Raw genomic sequence first — 19,316 nt, 5'->3', positions numbered from 1 at the left:
AAACAGAATAATAGTACATACTTTAATTTTGTATTTTCTTTAACTCTACACTCACCATGAACTATAATAACCCAAGGAAGGAAATTAAAAGAAACAGGAAGTGTGCCAGATGCCATTTGGGCCATACTTATTTTAGCCAATATTACTTTTACCGTCTAATTTTTAACTCAAATTCATTTTCTGTATAAACAGAATAATAGTACGTACTTTAATTTTGTATTTTCTTTAACTCTACACTGCCCATGAATTATAATAACCCAAGGAAGGAAATTAAAAGAAACAGGAAGTGTGCTAGATGCTATTTGGGTCATACTTATTTTAGCCAATATTACATTTATTTTTCCTACACTTGTATACATATTTCTGTTGAAATCATATTTCGTCACATACTTGTGTTTTAATCCTATTTTTTTTATTAACCTACCAAAAACCTGCATTATATTGTACTAAAGTTTGAAGTATGTTAATAACCAAACATTATATACTAAGTAAATGAAAATATTAATTTATGAACAATGTGACAGGTGATCCATAAGATTACCTATCACTTGAAGTTGTCTGTGAATGGAGGGTTTTGAGGCCGTCTAAATCCACACAGGGGAGGCTTGGAGAAAGCTAAAAATGTCCAAACTCCTATTGGACTTGTAACGCATTGAAATATATTTGCAAAAAAAATACTCCAAAAAATGTCTGTTTTTCTGCATTCTCCTTTTAAAAGATATATTTCAGGAACGTTCATTCCCATATGTATATGAATTTAGTTGGTGTTGACACTATTTTAAAAAACAGAAATTTATTGAAATTACATTTAAAACAAATAATAAAACAGTAAAAGCTTAATTGTAACGATCATGATTTTTAATCTGTGTCAATTTTCATTTTTTGCACCTTATTTGATCCACATATATTGTTTTTTTTTAACCTCCCCTCTTCAGAGTAAACTGTTGATCTTGATTTATGATTATGCTGATGAGGCACAGCTGTTTATTTATCCATCCTATCCCAACAAAGTCCTCTAATCAAGGCATTAGCTGCAACATGCTGTCTAAAGGACTGCATTTGATGGTTAGATGACCAGAAAGTGGAAATCGGGTTCTCTAGGAGTAAATTGCTAAAATTGTGTCTTATTTTTAAAGCATTTTTTTGTCTGATTATCCTACTTTAATCTTTGCATTACTTGAAATATTATTTTTCCTTTCTGCCCCCCACTTGTAATCATGACATGACTAGTAGTAGGAGGCCCCTTTCAAGGTTTATATGTTAATCATTCAGTTGTATTCTTCAATGCTGGGGTGTCTCACAGAAGTATTTTAAATAAATAATTCTCTTTCTTGGGCACATGAGTTTTGTTGACCCCTCAGAAGAGACACTGGAGGAGGGCCTTACCAGGGAATTGTTGGAGGAGCTTGGTATTGCTGTCCCAGTTTCCATTGAAGATCATGTGGAGTCTCGCTTTAGCACATCTCCTTCAGCCTCTTCTTCTTCCAACAAGCTCATCCTTCACTTCTATGTGAAAAAGATGGAGGAGGAGCAGATTCGGGAGGTAGAGAAAGCAGCCTCGTCCATCGCATCGGATCACGGTCTTGAGGTGACAAGTGATGAATGGCAGTGATTTACAGTTGCTAATGCTCAGCTCTGCATCACCTCTCCTCTCTCCCTCCAGGTGCTGGGAATGGTCCGAGTTCCTCTTTACACCTTTGAATCTGGAGGAGGGCTCTCATGTTTTCTGTCGCACTCTTTCATTGGCAACGCTCGCTCCCAGCTTATCGACTCTCTGCTGCGCCTTCACCTGGTGTCCCCTAAGGATATACGGAGGGCTATCCAAAGCTCTCAGAGGATGCAAGAGCAGACTGTGCAAGACCTGCAGGTCGCCTTGGAGCTTACAGAGGAGCAGAGGAAGTGTCTGTAAAACACTTCTGCTGGTGAATGTTGTAACATAAACCCTCATCAGACCAGTTTGACCCTAAAATTACTCCTAAACATTTAAATAACTCTGGTACTATATACATAGTTTTTTTTTAGGCAACACTTCATTTCAGCCTCTATCACTACTGGAAACAAATCCCCACTCTGGTTTTCAAGCTATTTCAATCTTTTAGTTGCCTTGTATCATTGGTATATTCTTGATTTGACTTAAAAGTCTCAGCTGCATTTATTGTTACAAATACCGGTATTCATGAAGGGATTGGTTTCTACCAGGATATAGTAGCACCTAACCTTAGCATGGAGAAAATTGTGTAAATGGTGTTTTATATATTTTTAGAGATTAAAGTTCTAAATGAAATTGTGTTGTGCATTTGTAGTTCTTGTAGTGTGTCATTGCTAAAGAGTTTGACAGGCTGCCAGTTGATCACAGGACAATATACATATAATGCATAAACATATTTATACCTCAGGGCAATTTAGAGACACCAGTTAACTTAATAGATCATCTTTACTGGTTAAAAGAAGGAGCCAAATACCTCAGAGTGGACCTATGAATGTTCTGTTCATCCTCTGACATGGGAGTTGAATCGGAGCTCGACTGTCTAGCTGTGTATTTCCTGGACGGGGCCGCCTTTTACAGTTGCTTGTTGTAGCTCTACTTCTGTCGCCTTAAACCCCGGTAGAGTCCTGCAACGGGTCGGGTACCCGCGGATCCCCGACTTGTCACCCGCTAAAATGCTCTTTTGCGGGTGAAAAATACATAAATAAAAATAAACGGGTCGGGCGGATATTTTTTTAGTGCGGGCGGGTAGTTGGTGATTTTGTTTTTATGCGTGTGTGTTGTTATGGACATAAGAAATGTTATATTAATCAGGCACTGGGGTCACCCTTGTTGTAGCTTAAAGCCCTGCCGGCAGTGTGGGCTTCCCTCCAAAAAGGCCACAGTCAGTGCATACACGTCTGCTGCAGTGTTAATGGCGCTGTTCTGCAGCGCAGCGTACTATAGCCTATTACTTGATGTGTTAACGGGTCGGGTTGCGGGTTAAATATCAACGGGTCAGGTTCGGAGTTGAATTGAAGATATCCGCGGGTGACGGGTCGGGTTCGGTAGTCATCCTAACGGGTTTTGGCGGGTGGGGGTTGGTAAAACTCGACCCGTGCAGGACTCTAAACCCTGGTCGGACTCGGCAGATGGCCGCTCACACTAAAAAGGGAGTTTTTTCTCTCCACTGTTGCTACAAGCATGCTTAGTGTGAGGGATTGCATTCGATTCAAGAAGTCGATGCAATCAATTGTTTTTCTTTAGATAGAAAACTTTGAATCAATTTGACTGTATGATCTGGTAAAGTATCTTGAGATGACATGTGTTGTGAATTGGTGCAATATAAATAAAATTAATTTAAATTTAATTTCAAAGGCAAGCTGCACTCAGAGATTTGAATAGAGAACCTTCTTCCTGCAAATCAACAGTGCTGCCCTCTGCACCACAGTGCAGATCTTGAATGTATGTTGCTTTTGGCTGGCCCTTCCAGCTCTGTTTGCTCACTGAAATAAACATTTTAACCCAACATGTTCCAAGATACAATCCAACGCTTTATATGGTGGAGACTGATTCTTAAACATAATATTTTTGAATACTAGTATTTGCATATAATTCCTTTTATTACATAGTTCTAAAACAAACAAACAAAAAATGCTGGTTGAGATTTAAAGGTGGTTGTGGGCCTCTTGTCAAGATATCTTATTAAGTTCTCATAAAATATATTGATGGGATGAAATGTGAAATAAATCCAGTGGCTTGGAATATATGCCTGGCAATTGATTAGGATAGTGATGATAAAACATTATTCAGTTGCTGCAAGTTCAATGTCTTCAATTCTGTAACATAAAAAAAAGCCAAATATGACTAACGGAAAGACAGGTATAGAAGATGCAGTCTGTGTTACCCTATATGGTTCTGCATGGCAGCCTTGTGGTTTTCTATATCTGCTAGGATCAGAGTGGCACAATTCAGCATAAACATTCCTTTTCTACAGCCAGGTACAAGTCTTTGTCTTTGCGCTGCTTCTATGTTGCACTTATGAAGTTATTGCTGCACATCACCGCTTGAATCCTAGGATTAATTATCTCCATGACATACTATACGGCCTGCAGCTGAAGATTTGATTCCGTTTAAGTGCACCCTGGGTGCACATAACTTGCTCATACCAGATGTTGGTTAACCTCATTCCCTGCTGGCACTGAGCAGAAACGAGACATAATATTGCCAAGCCTTTTGATACTTATTGTGCAGAAATTGCACTCTTTGTCCACTCACTTTTGTTGTTTTATCACAGATGGTTCTGCCTCCATATTCTTGTATTGCTATGAAAACCAGTAGCAAATGGCCAGGCAGAGAGAGCAGCACACCAAGGCAGAGTCTGCAGGGAAAAATTGACAAATTTTGGGAAAAATGTTTAGCCAATACTAGTTCACCCTGAGATCAACCTTCATAAGGACAGGTAGAACCATTAACCATATGTACGAATTGTATTATTATTATAAAAATGTGAGATTTGTGAGGGGATGAGTGCAATCTACTTCACATATCTCAGTAAGAGTGTGTTTTTCTCAGCTGCCTGTAGATAGAAAAAAAGGGAACAGATCCGCTGTAACAGACAGGAAGCCCTGGAGAAGGGCAGCTAAACACATATCCTCTGTTGTCGTTTTGATTTGATTCTTCACCACTTGCATCTTGCACACCAAAGAGTGATGAGAGGGGATGCTGTCATGTGATGGTGTAGCACGACTATAACACAAGGTCATCAGAAAGCAGGTTTAGAGCAGAAGAAGCAATGGATGGATAGATGGATGGAGCAGAGGGAGAGTGTGAGGGATGCTGAGGGAGGAAGACGGTGTATTCATAGCAGCAGCCGTATTTATAGCCACCCAGAGGAGAGGATAGGAGAGAGTGGGGCGGGGGGGCGTGACTTGGGCTGGGCTTTCTCTTCTGCTGCGTACGGCAGAGGATGGAGGGAAGGGGGGGAGGGCAGTGGGAGGAGAGATGCTGCTCTGGCGTGAGTGGAGAGGCTATCTGGCATATTTTGAAAGATGGAGGGGGAGGGCTGTTTGTGTGTGAGCGTGTGTGCGTCTGTTTGAGAGAAATGAGAGGGAGAAGAATACTGAGCTGAGGGAAATCTGTCAGATTCAAACACACAAAGTGTGTGCGAGAGAGAGAGAGGCTGGATGATGCAAAATAAACGAGAGATGAGAAGAACAGAGGAACATATAGAAGCAGACAGGAAATTCACAAACTGAGGTATGTACAGCTGTCATGCTGCTTTTGAATATGATAACAACCTGTGTGTGTGTGCGTGCACGTCTGTGAGCACCAGAGAGTGAGAGATGTTTATTCATAGTGAAGTCCTAGTAAATAGAGCATATGATAACTTTTCCTTTTTGCACTCACTCACTGTTTAAAGATCAATTATGTAATTTGTGTGCACCATGTTTACATGCTTGTGTAATTATCCTGACGTGTTTTTAAGCCATTGTGTGGAGCCCCTCCAAAGTGCCTTAACCATATTTACTTATTTACTGAAAACTGCAAATATAGCTCAACACTTTGTTGTTGTCATTTCTGCAGAGCTTTAATTCCCTAATACATCTCCGTCCTCATCGGCAATACTGTGCATTGAAATGATGCAGATAAGCAATGCACGTTATAAATCTGCCTCACTGTGCAACAGTGCAACTGTGATGATAATGAGATAGGCTGCAAGATTCAACTCTTTTGTTTCTTCTTCACTATTTTTGAGTGAGTTCAATCGAGGAAGTCCTGATTTAGCATGGTCATGGTCCACATTGATTTCATTAAAAAAAATGCAGAGCAGATTACAGGCTGAAAAGCAACTGAAATAATATTCACATCCCTGACATGAAAGAGAAAAAGGCGAAAAGGTGCTGTCCCATTTTTTGACTTGTACATTACATTGTTCTGTCTCTCTGTGTCGAGCTCTCTTTTTGTGAGCCTTATTTTTGTGCAGCATGCGCCTCTTTTGATGCCCTGGCATGAAGTGCATTGTGTGTTACTTATTTGCTGCCCCACTTCCTTCTTCAGGCGGTTTGCCTGTGAGCTGTTGGTTGTGTCTGTGACATAACCTGAGGTAAAGCTTTTCATTTCATTTATACTAAAATTTGGATCAGAAGCTGCAACATACTTGGTGTCATTCACTGTAAAGTCTTGAATAGCTTTACCTTAATGTTTTGCCAAATCACAAATTAAATTCAGTGTTATGAAACGATAACAAGAAGTGCATCTTTGAGTGGAAGTGATTTTTTCAAAGAAAATGTTAAGAATATTGACTTTCCCATTCAATATACTTGGTAAATACCATCTTTTGACTGCATTTACAGCTGCTAATGTTTTGGGAAAAGTCAACTTGCACTGATGGACATCTTCGCCTCTACTTTGACACATGGCTTAAGCTCAGCCCGAGTAGAATTTAAGCATCTACTCACATCTGTTGTTCAGTCTTGTCAGTTGACTAGCCCATTCTAAAAAGTCCTTTTGCTTTAAACTAGATAGTTTAATTTTACCTCTATGATCTCTTTAAGGGTTACTGTCTTGCTGGAAGGATAACCTTCACCTCTATCCACTTTTTTGCAACTTCCAACGGGGGTTCTTCCCTTATCATCTTGTATTTAGCTTTATGTAGGTGTCCACTAACTCTGTCCAGCATAAATGTTCCACTACCATGTTTTCAGATTGATGTGCTGGGTTAGTTTTCCGTCGCACATGGTTTTGCTTGTAGACCAGGAAGTTCCATTTAGGTCTCATCAGACTAGAGCTCCTTTCTGCGTGCCCACCCCTACATGGCTAAAGCAAACTACCAGTGGTACATATCATTACTTGTATCAACAATCTCCTTTATCATAAAATCATAGCCTGTCAATAAATGCAGCTACATGAGCTTTTTGATATTTGTTGCTCCTCCAGAGTTACTATCTGCCTGTCAGTTGCTTCTCTGATCAATGCCAGCTGTTTTTTTGTAGGCACAATGTCATGTCTCGATAGGTGTGCAGCTGGGACCTATTCTTACCATTTTCAAATGCTAGATTAAACATTGGAGATGTAAGGAATCTTGAGATGTCGTTCTATTAAACTTACTTGGCTTTAAACTTCTTCCCAACCCTTTCCATTACTTATCTGTAGGTTGATGTTTAAATGATATACAGGTTAAATGATATACAGGTTAACTCTGTTCAGTGGATATTTCATGTCTGATATTGGTCATAATTACACAGAATTTTATTCAAGACTGAAAAGGCTGAAGGAAAATGCAAACCATTTTTTTTTTAGATTAAAATATTTGCATGAAATGCTTTGACTTTCAGTAATATTCTTCATTAATAAAGTATCCTCCTTTTGATGGTAACATAATAAAGTGTGAAAAAGTTTAAGAGGTGTGAATACTTTTACCAAACACCAAAGGTCCTAAAAAATGATATACAAATTCTGATATTTTTATATATGTTATACGAAATAAAATGTCTTTCCTCAAAGACCATGGTGCAACAAGTAAGCAAGATTTATGATACAAAAAAGCAACAAATAGGTATGCTGAGCTAACACAATGCAATGGCATAGATAAATAATGGGATTGGGTAAATAAAATTGCCAAAATTGCCATTTTTTAAATAATTGTAAGCCTGTAAAGCTACTCTTTATTGCCAAGTGTCATTATCACTGCCCTGATACTGTAGCTGACCTAATTGCTCATTTCGCTCACAACTCTGCCCAGTTGTTAATTATCACTCATCTTATCCTCTTGCTCCTACTGCCTTATATGCGGCTCAGCCCAGCTATCGGGGCCAGATAATTGACAGATAATCTTTGCATATTTCCTAAGTTAATGTTCTCGTTCTCGGAGGCTAGTGGTGAGAGAGGGTTTCCTTATTGTTTCCTGATCATGTCCTGGCTCTTATCCGCTTACATTTGTGAAAGAATGGGTCACTACCAGGAGCTCAAGGAACTCCAGTGTGGAACTGTCATGGATTAACTTGTGCAACAAATCCAGTCTAATATATTGTCGTTCCTAAATTTTCGATAGTGAACTGTCAGCTGTATTATAAGAAAATAGCAAGGTTTGGGAGCAACAGCACCTAATGCTGACCTAATGGGTGCGATCAGGATCAGCAGATGCTGAACCGCATAGTTTAAAAGGTTGCTAATTATTTGCAGTCAATTTCTACAGACCTCCAAACTTCATGTGGGCTTCAGATTAGCTCAAGAACAGTAGCTGCATTCAAGCCATAGATCACAAAGTGCAATGCAAAACATCAAATGCAGTCGTGTAAAGCATGCCACCACTGGACACCAGTGCAGTGGAGAGACATTCTCTAGATTGATGTATTGCATATTTCCATTTGAAAATCTGATGGAAGAGTCTGGGTTTGGTGGCTGCCAAGGGAATGTTACTTGTCTGATGCATTGTGCAAAATGGACATTTTAGTGGAGGGGGTGGTTATGGTGTGAGGTTGTTTTTCAGGAGCTGGGCTCAGCCCCCTATCTCCAGTGAAATGAACCCTGAATTCTTCAGGATCCCAAGACATTTTGGATATCTCCATGCTCCCAACTGTGTGAGAACAGCTTGGAGCTGAACCCCTTCCTCTTCCAAATTCACTGTTCATCATTGCACAAAGCGTGCACATTAAGACATTGATCGCAGAGTGTGATGTGGATTAACTTAACTGCTCTGCGCAGGGTTCTGATCTCAACCAGAAAGAATACCTTTGGAAAGAACTAAAGTGGATACTGAGAGCCAGGCCTTGTTATCCAACATCAGTATGTGACCTCTTATATGTGCTTCTTGAAAAATGGTAAAAAAACAATCCCATAAACATACCCCTAAACCTTATGGATAGTTTCCCAGAAGATATTAAGCTGCTCTAGTTAAAAAGGATGGACCAAGGTCATATTAAACCTCTATGGAGTAGGAATGGATGTCACTTAAGGAGTCAAGGCAGATGAGAGAATAATTCTGACAGTGTAGTGTGCCAAGTGAATGCAATTTAACTCTATAGTTAGATTTCAGCCAGCAGCACAAAAACAGCGTATTTCTAGTATTAAAGACTTGATAGTACACTGTGTCCATATCAGGTTGAGAGATACTGACTCATCCCCCTGAGCTGTATTCATGAGGATCCAAACATAAAGGATATCCAGATAATATCAAGCTCTGTATTTTAGCTGTCTTCTGAGAAAGTAAATCTTTTTGAGAGGAATCTGAGCTTTGAGCGTCTTAAAGACAGATGTATCCAGTGTGCTAGCCTACCCTGTTATAAACCGATTCTCTTTTTCACGTTTTTTCTTTTCTTCTCATTTTTGACTTCTACTTAGACCATTAGGTATGCATTCCATAAACATGGAATGCAAAAGTACTTTTTTGTTTTGGAGTGGTTTAGCTTTGGTTTTTCCTTTGGTAGACAGGGACCTATTCCAACTCTAATAAGCAGTTAATGTCCTGAGTTTGATCCAGTAAAGACTTACATTTTTATTTAAAATATACAGTATTTTACAATTTGTACCATGCCTACTCATCATGAATGTGTCTTATGTAACTACATTTATATCTTGCTCTGAAACAAGTCTTCTTCCCTGCAGTGTGCGTCTTTTATCAGTGATGAAAGAATTAAGCTGCTTCTGAAAGCGTGAAGGAACAGAATAATTCTCTGATGATTGTGCAGGAGTCAAAGCCTATGGTGGCATAAGACTATAGAGTTTCCTATTTCCGGAGACAAATGCTGTGTATTGATGTTTTCAAACCCACTTGTACAAGGTGAACCCAAGTGTGCTGTCAAAGAAACTTGTGGTGGGGTCTGTTTAAGGAGGCACTACTTGTTGCATTGCAGTCTGCTGAAAGAAGGACTGTGTTTGTTAGATCTGATTTTGCCCCACCTTAGTCCAATAATACACGTTTAAAAGATGTTTCAAACCAAGTTTTCAATATCTTTGAAACTATCTGAAAATTACAGCTTTTCACCTTTCACTTTTTAACCCTATGAAGATGTTGTCTGTACGTAAATCATCTCGTCTTTCTAATGTCTTTTTGAACCGATTTTACTCGGTAGTATCCACAAAACCCTCAAGGCTGATTTATACTTCGAAACTAGGTCGTCTGCGTAGATGTTGCAGTGAACAAAAAGACGTCCCCGCCCCCTCCACAGACACTCTGCTTCACATCTCCCAAATTGTAGGTTACCGCAGACAGTGCCACGGACAGGAGGCCGGCTTGTTTTGTTTTTGTGAACACAGTTGCGGAAAATGACTCGTGAAGATGGACCAGCTAGAAGAGCGAGGTGCGCGAGAACGCTGGGACCCATTTTCCACCTGGATCCCCGCTCTTTTTCGCCCTTATGTCCCTCCATTGTCAGACAAACTCTGCCCACTTCCTCACCGCCTCGGCCATATCTAGACCCTAGCTAGGAACAGCTAGTTCCTGATTCTCTTGAGCATAAATCAAAAATGTCTTAGTCAAGCTCACTGCGACACACTGCTGCGGGGAGTATAACCAGCCCTTTAGAGCTATGGTCTTTGACCTTAACTCTAACTCACTACTGGTGTTCCTCAGCCACTAAGTTATATACTATATATCACTATAGTCATAGCCATCCAATTGGATGACTTAAGCAAAGATAAATCATCTTCCCAGTTCAAAGGTGTGATGTTGTGATTACCGACAGGCAGCTGGCTGGCTGATTTACAGTGAACACTAGGATAGGCCTCAGTATAATGCCTTGCACATCATTCCTTACCATTGAGGCACAGGACGGGTAAGGCAGAACAGATCTCTGGACTCCAGCATGGGGTGATTTTATTCGGCTGTGATGCTTGAACATAAAAATGAAGTAATATGGTGTTGCAGTCTATCTGCAATATTTGCTTAGAATGAAAGACATCTTCTCTGTCTGTGTGGGATATTGTAAGCTGGATTTGTGATAAGGATTCAACATTTCTAAACAAACAGCCTCATGAGGACCATCCATCCATCCATTTTCTGACACGCTTAATCCAAAGTGCGGTCACGAGGGGTGCTGGTTCCCATCTCCAGCTGTCTACGGGCGAGAGGCGGTGTTCACCCTGAACAGGTCGCTAGTCCATCGCAGCTCATGAGGACCAAAGCTCACTAATTATGAAAACCCATGAATTGATATGGTCTTCTATATAAACTGAGTGCTGGAATAATTAAGCTTGGTTAACACTTTATGCGTCTGCGAGTTCCGTGCATCAAAATGTCCTTTTGGGCTTCCATAATTTTGGCTTCTCTGCCTGCAGCACCTATAGGAAAATGTTTAAATTGCATTTTTTGCTTGACCTAAAGTTCCCAAATGTAAATATCTAGAGCATAAGAGAAGCTGTGAGGTAGCAAAGGTAACTATAGAGGAGCAGCAGATATTCACAACTCAAGTGGATATAGATATATAATACATGAAGATATATAAGCATCTGCTTCTATTACTTTTCTACCAAATGTGTGGCTTTTTGGAGAAGGAGCCCTTGTAGCTTATAGAAATTTGTCTTGGTGTATTATATCTTGCTCAGCCTTCAGCTTTATCAGAAGCTTGGAGAAATCATGGAGGACCTTCTTCTTATGGAAAGCTTATACGAGACAAGAGATCTGGAAGGACTGCACAAAATTGTAACATTTTCTGTAAAAAAAAAAAAGGGAAGAAAAGCCAGACTATAAAATACAGTAAGGGGTCAACAAAGCAGAATGTTGTCTGCTGTCAGCAGCATTAGGAAATCCCCTGACTATCTGAAGTAGTTAGCACAATGTCCTGTTTGTTTCACTAATTCTTAGTATGCATATTTTCTTCCTATGAAGAAATTGGTAGAAAATCCCTAGGCAATAAAAAGCTTATACTTCCTCTCTTGTCATCAGTTAACGCCATATTTCATATGAATTCCCTCCTTCATTAACCATGATTTTAACTATAAAAAGCTTCTTTACAATAACCTCCATTTCTCTGTCATCACTGGCCTTTTAGCTTCGAGCTGCTTCTTTTTCCCCTTCATCTTTCTCTACTACAACCTCCTCCTGTGTCTTCTTCAGACCATTTACATCCGCCTTGTTCTTCACAGATTGGGGTCACACACCGACAAAGTCTCGATGCAGACTTTAGAAGTCTCAGGGCCTTGTTGTCTCATTTGCAGAAAACCCTTTTGTGTGTTTTTGTGCTGCTTCTGCATTTACTCTCTGCTTCCGTCTGAAACTGTCACTGAAACGTGTCTGACTCACATCTACCGCACTGCTCTGGAACAGGAAATGAGAAAACAGTTCACAGATTACTTAAAGAATGCGTGGTCGTCTTCAGTTACACCAGCGACTTGAGGTGTGCTGATGTCTGAGACCATCTTTATCTTCATTTTCCACTTTGTGCTATAGCAGTTTAACATACCTCCTCTCAGTCTAAAGTAGGAGGGATTAAAACTGTTTGATGTTAAAGTCGCCAGACATTTCCTCAGCCACAAAAATAATTCAAAATGTGTCTGTCTTTAAAAGTAGTACATTTTGACACCCATCAAAGTGAGCAGTAACACAGGATGTGAGACATAAAAATGTATGTTTGCTTTCAAGGGTATTTATTAATGCTGTTTACTTACTGTATATGTGGTGTGGAGGCTGCACTGCCTCAGACTGCAAGAAAGCGAGAAGAGATGTGAGAACAGCAAACAAAAGACATTTCATGCCCAGCTCTGCGTGTCCCGAGCCTGTAACATCATCAATGAACCCTCACACCCCCACCATGGACTGTTCTCCCTGCTGCCCTCTGGAATGAGGCTTTGAGAGAACTGTCACATGTCAGACTCTGCATCACACTGACAACACCAAACCAAAATACTTCATATTTGCACCATATATATTAATGCTCTTAACTTCCATATCAATGCACTTTTTTTGCAACATTTTTTTTCCTACCGCACTGTTTACATTTCATCACTGCTGCACTTTAAGGAATGGAAATGTCATGAAAGCTGTACAAAACGAAAGTTGTCTAAGTCATGCATTCATTTTAAAAGGAATGTCAGATTAGATCTAAAAACACATCGTCACTCTTTAAAAATAGTAGTGTATACATGTCTGAAATATAGATCTGTTATATACTTGTACTGATTATTACAAATTACAAACTGTTTATTACAACTCCATGTGGCCCACAATGGGGTGCAGAGTGCAGTGTGTGCGTTTTTTTAACAGCTATTGCCCTCTCTTGTCCTTTTTGACATTAAAACCAACTCAGAACTCATCTGCTTGACTGTTTCAATCCTAAATAGAGCCATGGAGCTATTTTATTGTTCTGTTTACAACAGAAGGCATTTATGCATTATTGCTTCTGTGTTCCCTTTAAATGGAGAGAAATGTCAGCTGTGCTGCTGCCATCAACACCTTTGTTTATAGATATTGGAGATTTGCCTGTTTTTTCCAGTGTAGTCCTGTTTCTCTGACTGTGACTGGCTGGATGTGCTCTCTTCATCCTCTGACATGACATGAAGCTGGCTCGGAGCTCGTCTGCCTGGCTGTGTGTTTCCTGGACAGGACACCTTTTACAGCTGCTTTTTGTATCTCTGTTTCTGTCTCCTTGAACCCCAGTCGGCCTCAGCAGATGGCCGCTCACACTGAGCCTGGTTCTGCTGGAGTTTTTTTTCCTGTTAAAAGGGAGTTTTTCCTCTCCGCTCTCACTACCAGCATGCTTAGTGTAAAGGATTGCATTCGAGTAAATGAGTCGCTGCAATCAACTGGTTTTCCTTAGATAGAAAACTTTGAATCAATTTGACTTTAAGATCTGATGAACTGTAAAGTGCCTTGAGATTACATGTGTTGTGAATTTGCGCTATATAAATAAACTGAATTGAATTGAATGTCTACCTCTGACCACTTCAATAGCCAGTCAGCTTCAGAAAAGGATGCTCATATTGGGCATGGTTCTGCTACAGGTTCCTTCCTGTTAAAAAGGAGTACTTCCTCTCCACTGTCACTGCATGTTTGATAGGTATGAGGGGTTGCTGCAGCATAAACGACAAAATTCTAGTAACTAACTTATTGACTGGATGCAATTAGTTTGGTTTCCTTAAATAGAAAACTTTGAACCAATCTGACTGTATGATTTCATTGAGTTGTCTCTGTCAAGTGCCTTGAGGTGACATGGGATGGCAATTGACACCAGAAAAATAAACTGAATTCAATTGAAATTGAATTGAAAGTATCACCCTAGGAATAAGACCTAGCAAAGCTACTTCCTGCGGTACTTCAAAAAAACTGCAGCCTGCTTATTTTCTACACTGCCACCAATCAGTCTGTCCTGTTTTTCTATCACTGCATGGTTTAAGTCATCCACAATAACTTGGCTGACCTTCCCTCTATCCAAATTTCAACAGTTCTAGGGCCAGAAATAGGGAGAACTCTTGTAGATACTAAACATTCTGCAAACAAACCATTTAGAATTGTACATTTATTTCGGCGCTTCAGAGTTCTGTTGCATAAAACAGCCAACACTAAGACAGTTTCTTTCTTCATACAATCTTCCCGAAAGAACACAATTTACACCCTACAGCATGAAATTTATATTGCACTTCACTTCTTACAATCCCCTTTTCTCTCTTTACATTATCCAGATAAAAGGCAACATACTACTTGACTGTATTCACCTAGTGTCTGTGTATTGTGAGCATGACTAGATAGCTGCTCATGCTAAATTGGATTCTGCTGGTTGTTTCTTCTTGTCTTTGGGGTTTTTCCCTATTCAATCTTCACTTGATTGAATGGAGGATATATTTCTTGAAAGTAAGACAATGTGTGGTAATTGTCTGAAATTTCTTAGTCAAACTTTAACCAAAAGAGCAGTCTGACAAAAACCGTTAATATGGATTCAGTTAGACCGAAGGTAATCAGACTGCATGGGCTGAGGATATTGAAGTGGGTTTGATTGATCTGAATACAAATTGGACCATTATGGACATTTTTTGCATGGAATTCTTATGTTGCCCCTGCAGATATACAATCCATTTCCACAGCTCTGTTTGTTTCCATGCTGTCAAATGATAGACCAGATGTCATAGATTAGCGAACCACGATCCGGACCCCAACCCACCTGCTGGCTAATCCAGACCCAACCTGATTTAAAACAATTATGAATTACTGCATGTTGTCTGACGGCAGGGTCTAATTTCACTTGCGCCACTTCTCCTGTTAGTATAGTAAAGCACTCCGGAGCGTCCGGAACCAGGCTACACGTGTTACAAATCAGTCAATGAGCTGTATCAGTCTGGGTCACTGCTGCTAGCCACTTTTAGACACAGCAGGCAAACCTGTGGAAAGCTGGGCAATGGGAAAGAAGGAGAATATGATGAGAATAAGAAAGTATATCAAGTGTAGACTGCTGGAAGAACTGCAGTGAACTGGTGAAAGAAAAGTGAAATGGTCTGCTCAAAGATGACCCTGGACTTTTTGAGTTTGTTCGGCTCAACCTACTGATGTGAAGCAGGAACATAATAATGAACATAATCAAAAATAAATATTGATCCTGGCTCACAAATGAGCACCTTGATATGTGCTTGAGAATGGCTTTGTCAACATTAAAACCCATAAAAAAGGGTGTTTTATAGAATATGGAAATCAGGAAATTGTCTATTTACCAAACTGAATGGTTGTTGTTCTCTACTTCAAAAAAAACTTTAGATTTAAAAATGTAAAAATGTTATATTTTCTTAAATATTTTTTATTTAAAAAGTCAATTTATAACATGGGTGCATAAACACCTGATTTCATTTTAGTGTTCAGTTTGTTTAAAGTAACGGATTATAATTTAAAATGTCTCCGAACCTTTACTGGTTGATGATTTTCTCCGATTTTTTAATGGCTAACCCTGTGATAGACTATCCTGTCCAGATTGCACGCAACCTTTACACCCCTAGAAATAGGCATTCCCCCTCCCATCCCTGGACCATGCCAGAGTCATTGGCCACCATAACTATTATTAAGAGTAAATCCTGGGTCACTTGGAGAAGGAAATGTCACTTGTTTTCTCATTTTCTTCATCAGCTGCCATAGAAATATAGATGAAGAAGGAAGAAGGGCAGAGAAAAATAAACAAACCCAGGATTGGCCAAAGAAGCAGTTGTGGTGACTGATGACCTGCATAAATGCTTCAGGGGAGCAAAACACAGTAGTCCTTCCCCAGACACCTACATTTTCTCTGAGGGAACCCTAAGGTGTTCCAGGGCCAGTTGAGATGCATAGTCACTCCAGCATACCCTGGGCCATTCCCTGTGCCTCCTCCTGGTTAGACATGCCTAGAACACCTCCTGTGGAAGGTGTTCGGGGGTCATCTGAAGCTGGGATTACACTTTGTGTGCAAGAATTTTTCGATCTGGTCGACTTTCAGCCTGATTGTGCTATGGGTAGTGTACAGGGGGTAATGAGGGGCGATCAGCCTCTCACGACCACCTCTCGACCAGGAATCGTGAGGTTGGGAGAAAAAGCCGCTTGTATTGTCGATAATTTCCTTCGTTCAATCATGATCAAAATTTCATGACCATAGGTAAGGGTACCGACCAGTGAATTGAGAGATGTGCCGATTCTTTTTCCCAAGAGTTGATTTCCTTGTCAATTTTGATTCAGAGCAGCATTGTTTTCACTTTCAACCCCACAGGTATATGAGGCCATTTCCTATTTTTTGCTGGCCTCAGTTTCTGCTATATTACTAATTCTTTCATTATAAATCAAATAAATACCAATTTCTAGGTTTCTTTGGTTGTTTTTTTTTGTTTTGTTTTTAAGCATATCTTTTATGGGCATCCTCAGCCACTGACCTGAAGGCAATGAGTGGCATTTATTACTGCTGTTATTCATCACCTCTCATTACCCCATCCCCTCATCCTTCATTTTCATCACTCTGATCTATTACTGTCTATTCGGCGCGCTGAATGCTCTCTGCTCTGGTGTCACTGTCCTTTTCCTTCCCTATCACACTGATCTAATGTGCGCTCTTCCTCTGACCTCTGATCTGAATAATTCCTTGGTCCTTTGTGGTCATCTTGTCATCATGTCAGCTCCCTCTCTGATTATGCTCTTTCTATTAATGTTTCTTCTCAGGTTCGTTTACTTTTGGATCAGTGCAACTGGATTCCATGGAAAAATCGACCCAGTAAACAGCTGAGAACCGTCTATCAACCCTGATGCCAAAGCACCACTTGTAGCTGTAGACCAGGAAAGCAAAAGTGGGAGAAAAAGGGGTCAGGGGTGAAAAGTTGCAGACCACAGAGCTGCTGCGGAAGCTGCAGCAGAGAGAATTAAGGAGCAGACGTTTTGGGAGGGAAGGTCAAGAGTCATAAGATCAAAGATGATGACTTCACATGGAAAACTGAGGAGGGAGAAGGGCAGCCTAGCAGAGTATGAATCTCAGATGAAGGGTAAGTGTCAATGTACATATACAATGTGTCTGCGCGCATATGTCAATGAAAGAGTTAAAAAGGCAGTGATGCAGGAATGTATGCAGTTGCTCTGCACAGGCATTCATGCATATACTAGTATGCAGCAGCATCAGCTATCCTGCATACAATTCATTCATTTTTATCCAAAATAAAAACCACTGTATGGAGCAATCCAAGAAGCAGTGGGTCAATGAAAACCTATTATGTAGAATAAGAGGAACTTTATTGTTCCCTGCATTGGGAAAGAATTATATTTTTTAGGCTATGATATGGAGCAGAACCTGGCTAGTCTTGGCAAATTCGAGGTTCTCCTATGTGCGTGTTTTAACCGGCTGGCTCTATGTACTGTACCTCAGCGGGGGGTATTTATAGTTAATATTAGTGATGTTGTCTCCACACATTCAGTCAGTCTGGGGCAGAGTGCTCACAAAAAGATGAAAAGAGAGCAAGAAGGAAGCGGTGTGATAGAAGTGTAAAAAGAGAAAGAATAAAGAGAAAACAGAGAGAGGTCAGGGGGCAAATTGAAACAAGGATAGCTCAGAAGGTGATGTTTTGACCTTTTCATATTACAGTGCAACATAGAGAAAAGGAACTTGGTGATTCTGCTGTGTTTGGTTATAAGCTTGTGCATATTATGTAATGCTATGCTAGAATTCAGCAGCTATGATCCAAAATTGTCCTCACAGTACAATGAAACAGCAAGGATATCTACCCTCTCAGTCACAGCATTTTATCGCAAGAAAAGTCTTCCTTTGCCAAATAATAATTCAAGGCTAACAGAACATTGTAACCATTAGTCCCTTTAACATTTTCACATTATGTCATTGTGCAACCACAAACCTCAATGTATTACATTTGGTTTTTATGTGCTATACTAACAGATGAGTAAAATCTGTGTAGGTGAAGGTGCAGGGTTTGAAGTATGACATACTGTTTATAAACACAATGCAAAAAATTAGGTATGGGTTTGGATTCAGTTCATCTTGATCCCAAAAATGAATCAAGTACAGCAAATTCCTTTTGGATTGAGCTAATTAGATCCTAATCCGAGAATAAATGCAGATTTTCTGCAAAGGCATCAGAGAACATTAGTAAATAAACACCATTGTAAAGACCAATTATCACAGCAGACGGGTCGGGGAGATGGTTATGGAGCAGAGCACTTTCCTAGAGATAGAGTGGGAAGCCCAGCCATCTGGGAGAGGAATTAGCTGAGGCTGCTCTGATATCTGATTCGGAGGCCTCCTTGGACGCCTCCCTCAAATGATGTTGTAGGTAAGCTCCATTAGAAGGAGGTGTCCCTAGGTGTCCCCCAGGGGAGCTGGAGGAGGTATCTGGGGAGAGGAAAATCTTGGCCATTCTGCTGAGACTGCTGCTCAATATGATGATAAAAGAGTACTTTCTGCTCCCCGAAAATTAGTCTTTTTTTATGACTCTTGGGTTCGTGACCTGCCGTGGCGCAGGAGCGGCAGTAGTGGCACCTGCCACTGATTTCCATGACTTGCCACGGCACCCTACCACTGATTTCCATGACCTGCCATGGCACCAGAGCATTGGCATTGGCACCTGGGACCAACGATCACTGACTTCATAAGTGTGAACTTGTATTTTCATGTGATTTTCTTCATATCACCACATTAATTTAAAACCACTCACATAAGCAGTTACTGTACCTTACAGTTTCTTTATTAAATTGTTTAAAAATGTTTATTGAATCACAATGTGTTTTTAGCACATCATAAATTAAAAGTAGAATAAATGAATTTAAAAGGAATTTATTTCAGACAATTTAAGACAGTTTTGGTTAGCAGGGCCAGTTCCCAAGCCAAAGCTCCTCAGCGGGCCAGTTCCCGAGCCTGAACCCCTTAGTAGGCCAGTTCCCGAGCCTGAGACCCTTAGTAGGCCAGTTCCCGAGCCT

At 40.2% G+C, this 19,316-nt stretch overlaps 1 protein-coding gene across 6 annotated transcripts in view; it reads left to right on the top strand.

The window, feature by feature from the left end:
• Positions 1-19,316, top strand: part of LOC107088572 (SLIT-ROBO Rho GTPase-activating protein 3-like) — a 53,283-nt gene that overhangs the window by 2,560 nt on the left and 31,407 nt on the right. For 5 of the 6 annotated variants that reach the window (XM_015380840.1, XM_015380837.1, XM_015380838.1 and 2 more), the window contains exons 1-2: positions 5,006-5,224; positions 17,061-17,377. In XM_015380840.1, coding sequence (XP_015236326.1) covers positions 17,308-17,377 — 70 coding nt within the window. In that variant the 5' untranslated portion in view covers positions 5,006-5,224; positions 17,061-17,307. Of the gene's footprint in view, positions 1-5,005; positions 5,225-17,060; positions 17,378-19,316 lie in introns of those variants that run through there. The other variant, XM_015380836.1, reaches the window with a different exon arrangement.

This window comes from Cyprinodon variegatus, unplaced genomic scaffold, assembly GCF_000732505.1.
Source record: "Cyprinodon variegatus isolate N-32 unplaced genomic scaffold, C_variegatus-1.0 Scaffold222, whole genome shotgun sequence".
NCBI classification, from domain to species: domain Eukaryota; kingdom Metazoa; phylum Chordata; class Actinopteri; order Cyprinodontiformes; family Cyprinodontidae; genus Cyprinodon; species Cyprinodon variegatus.
Note: the sequence above shows the minus strand (reverse complement) of the source record. Positions and strands in the feature narration are given on the sequence as shown.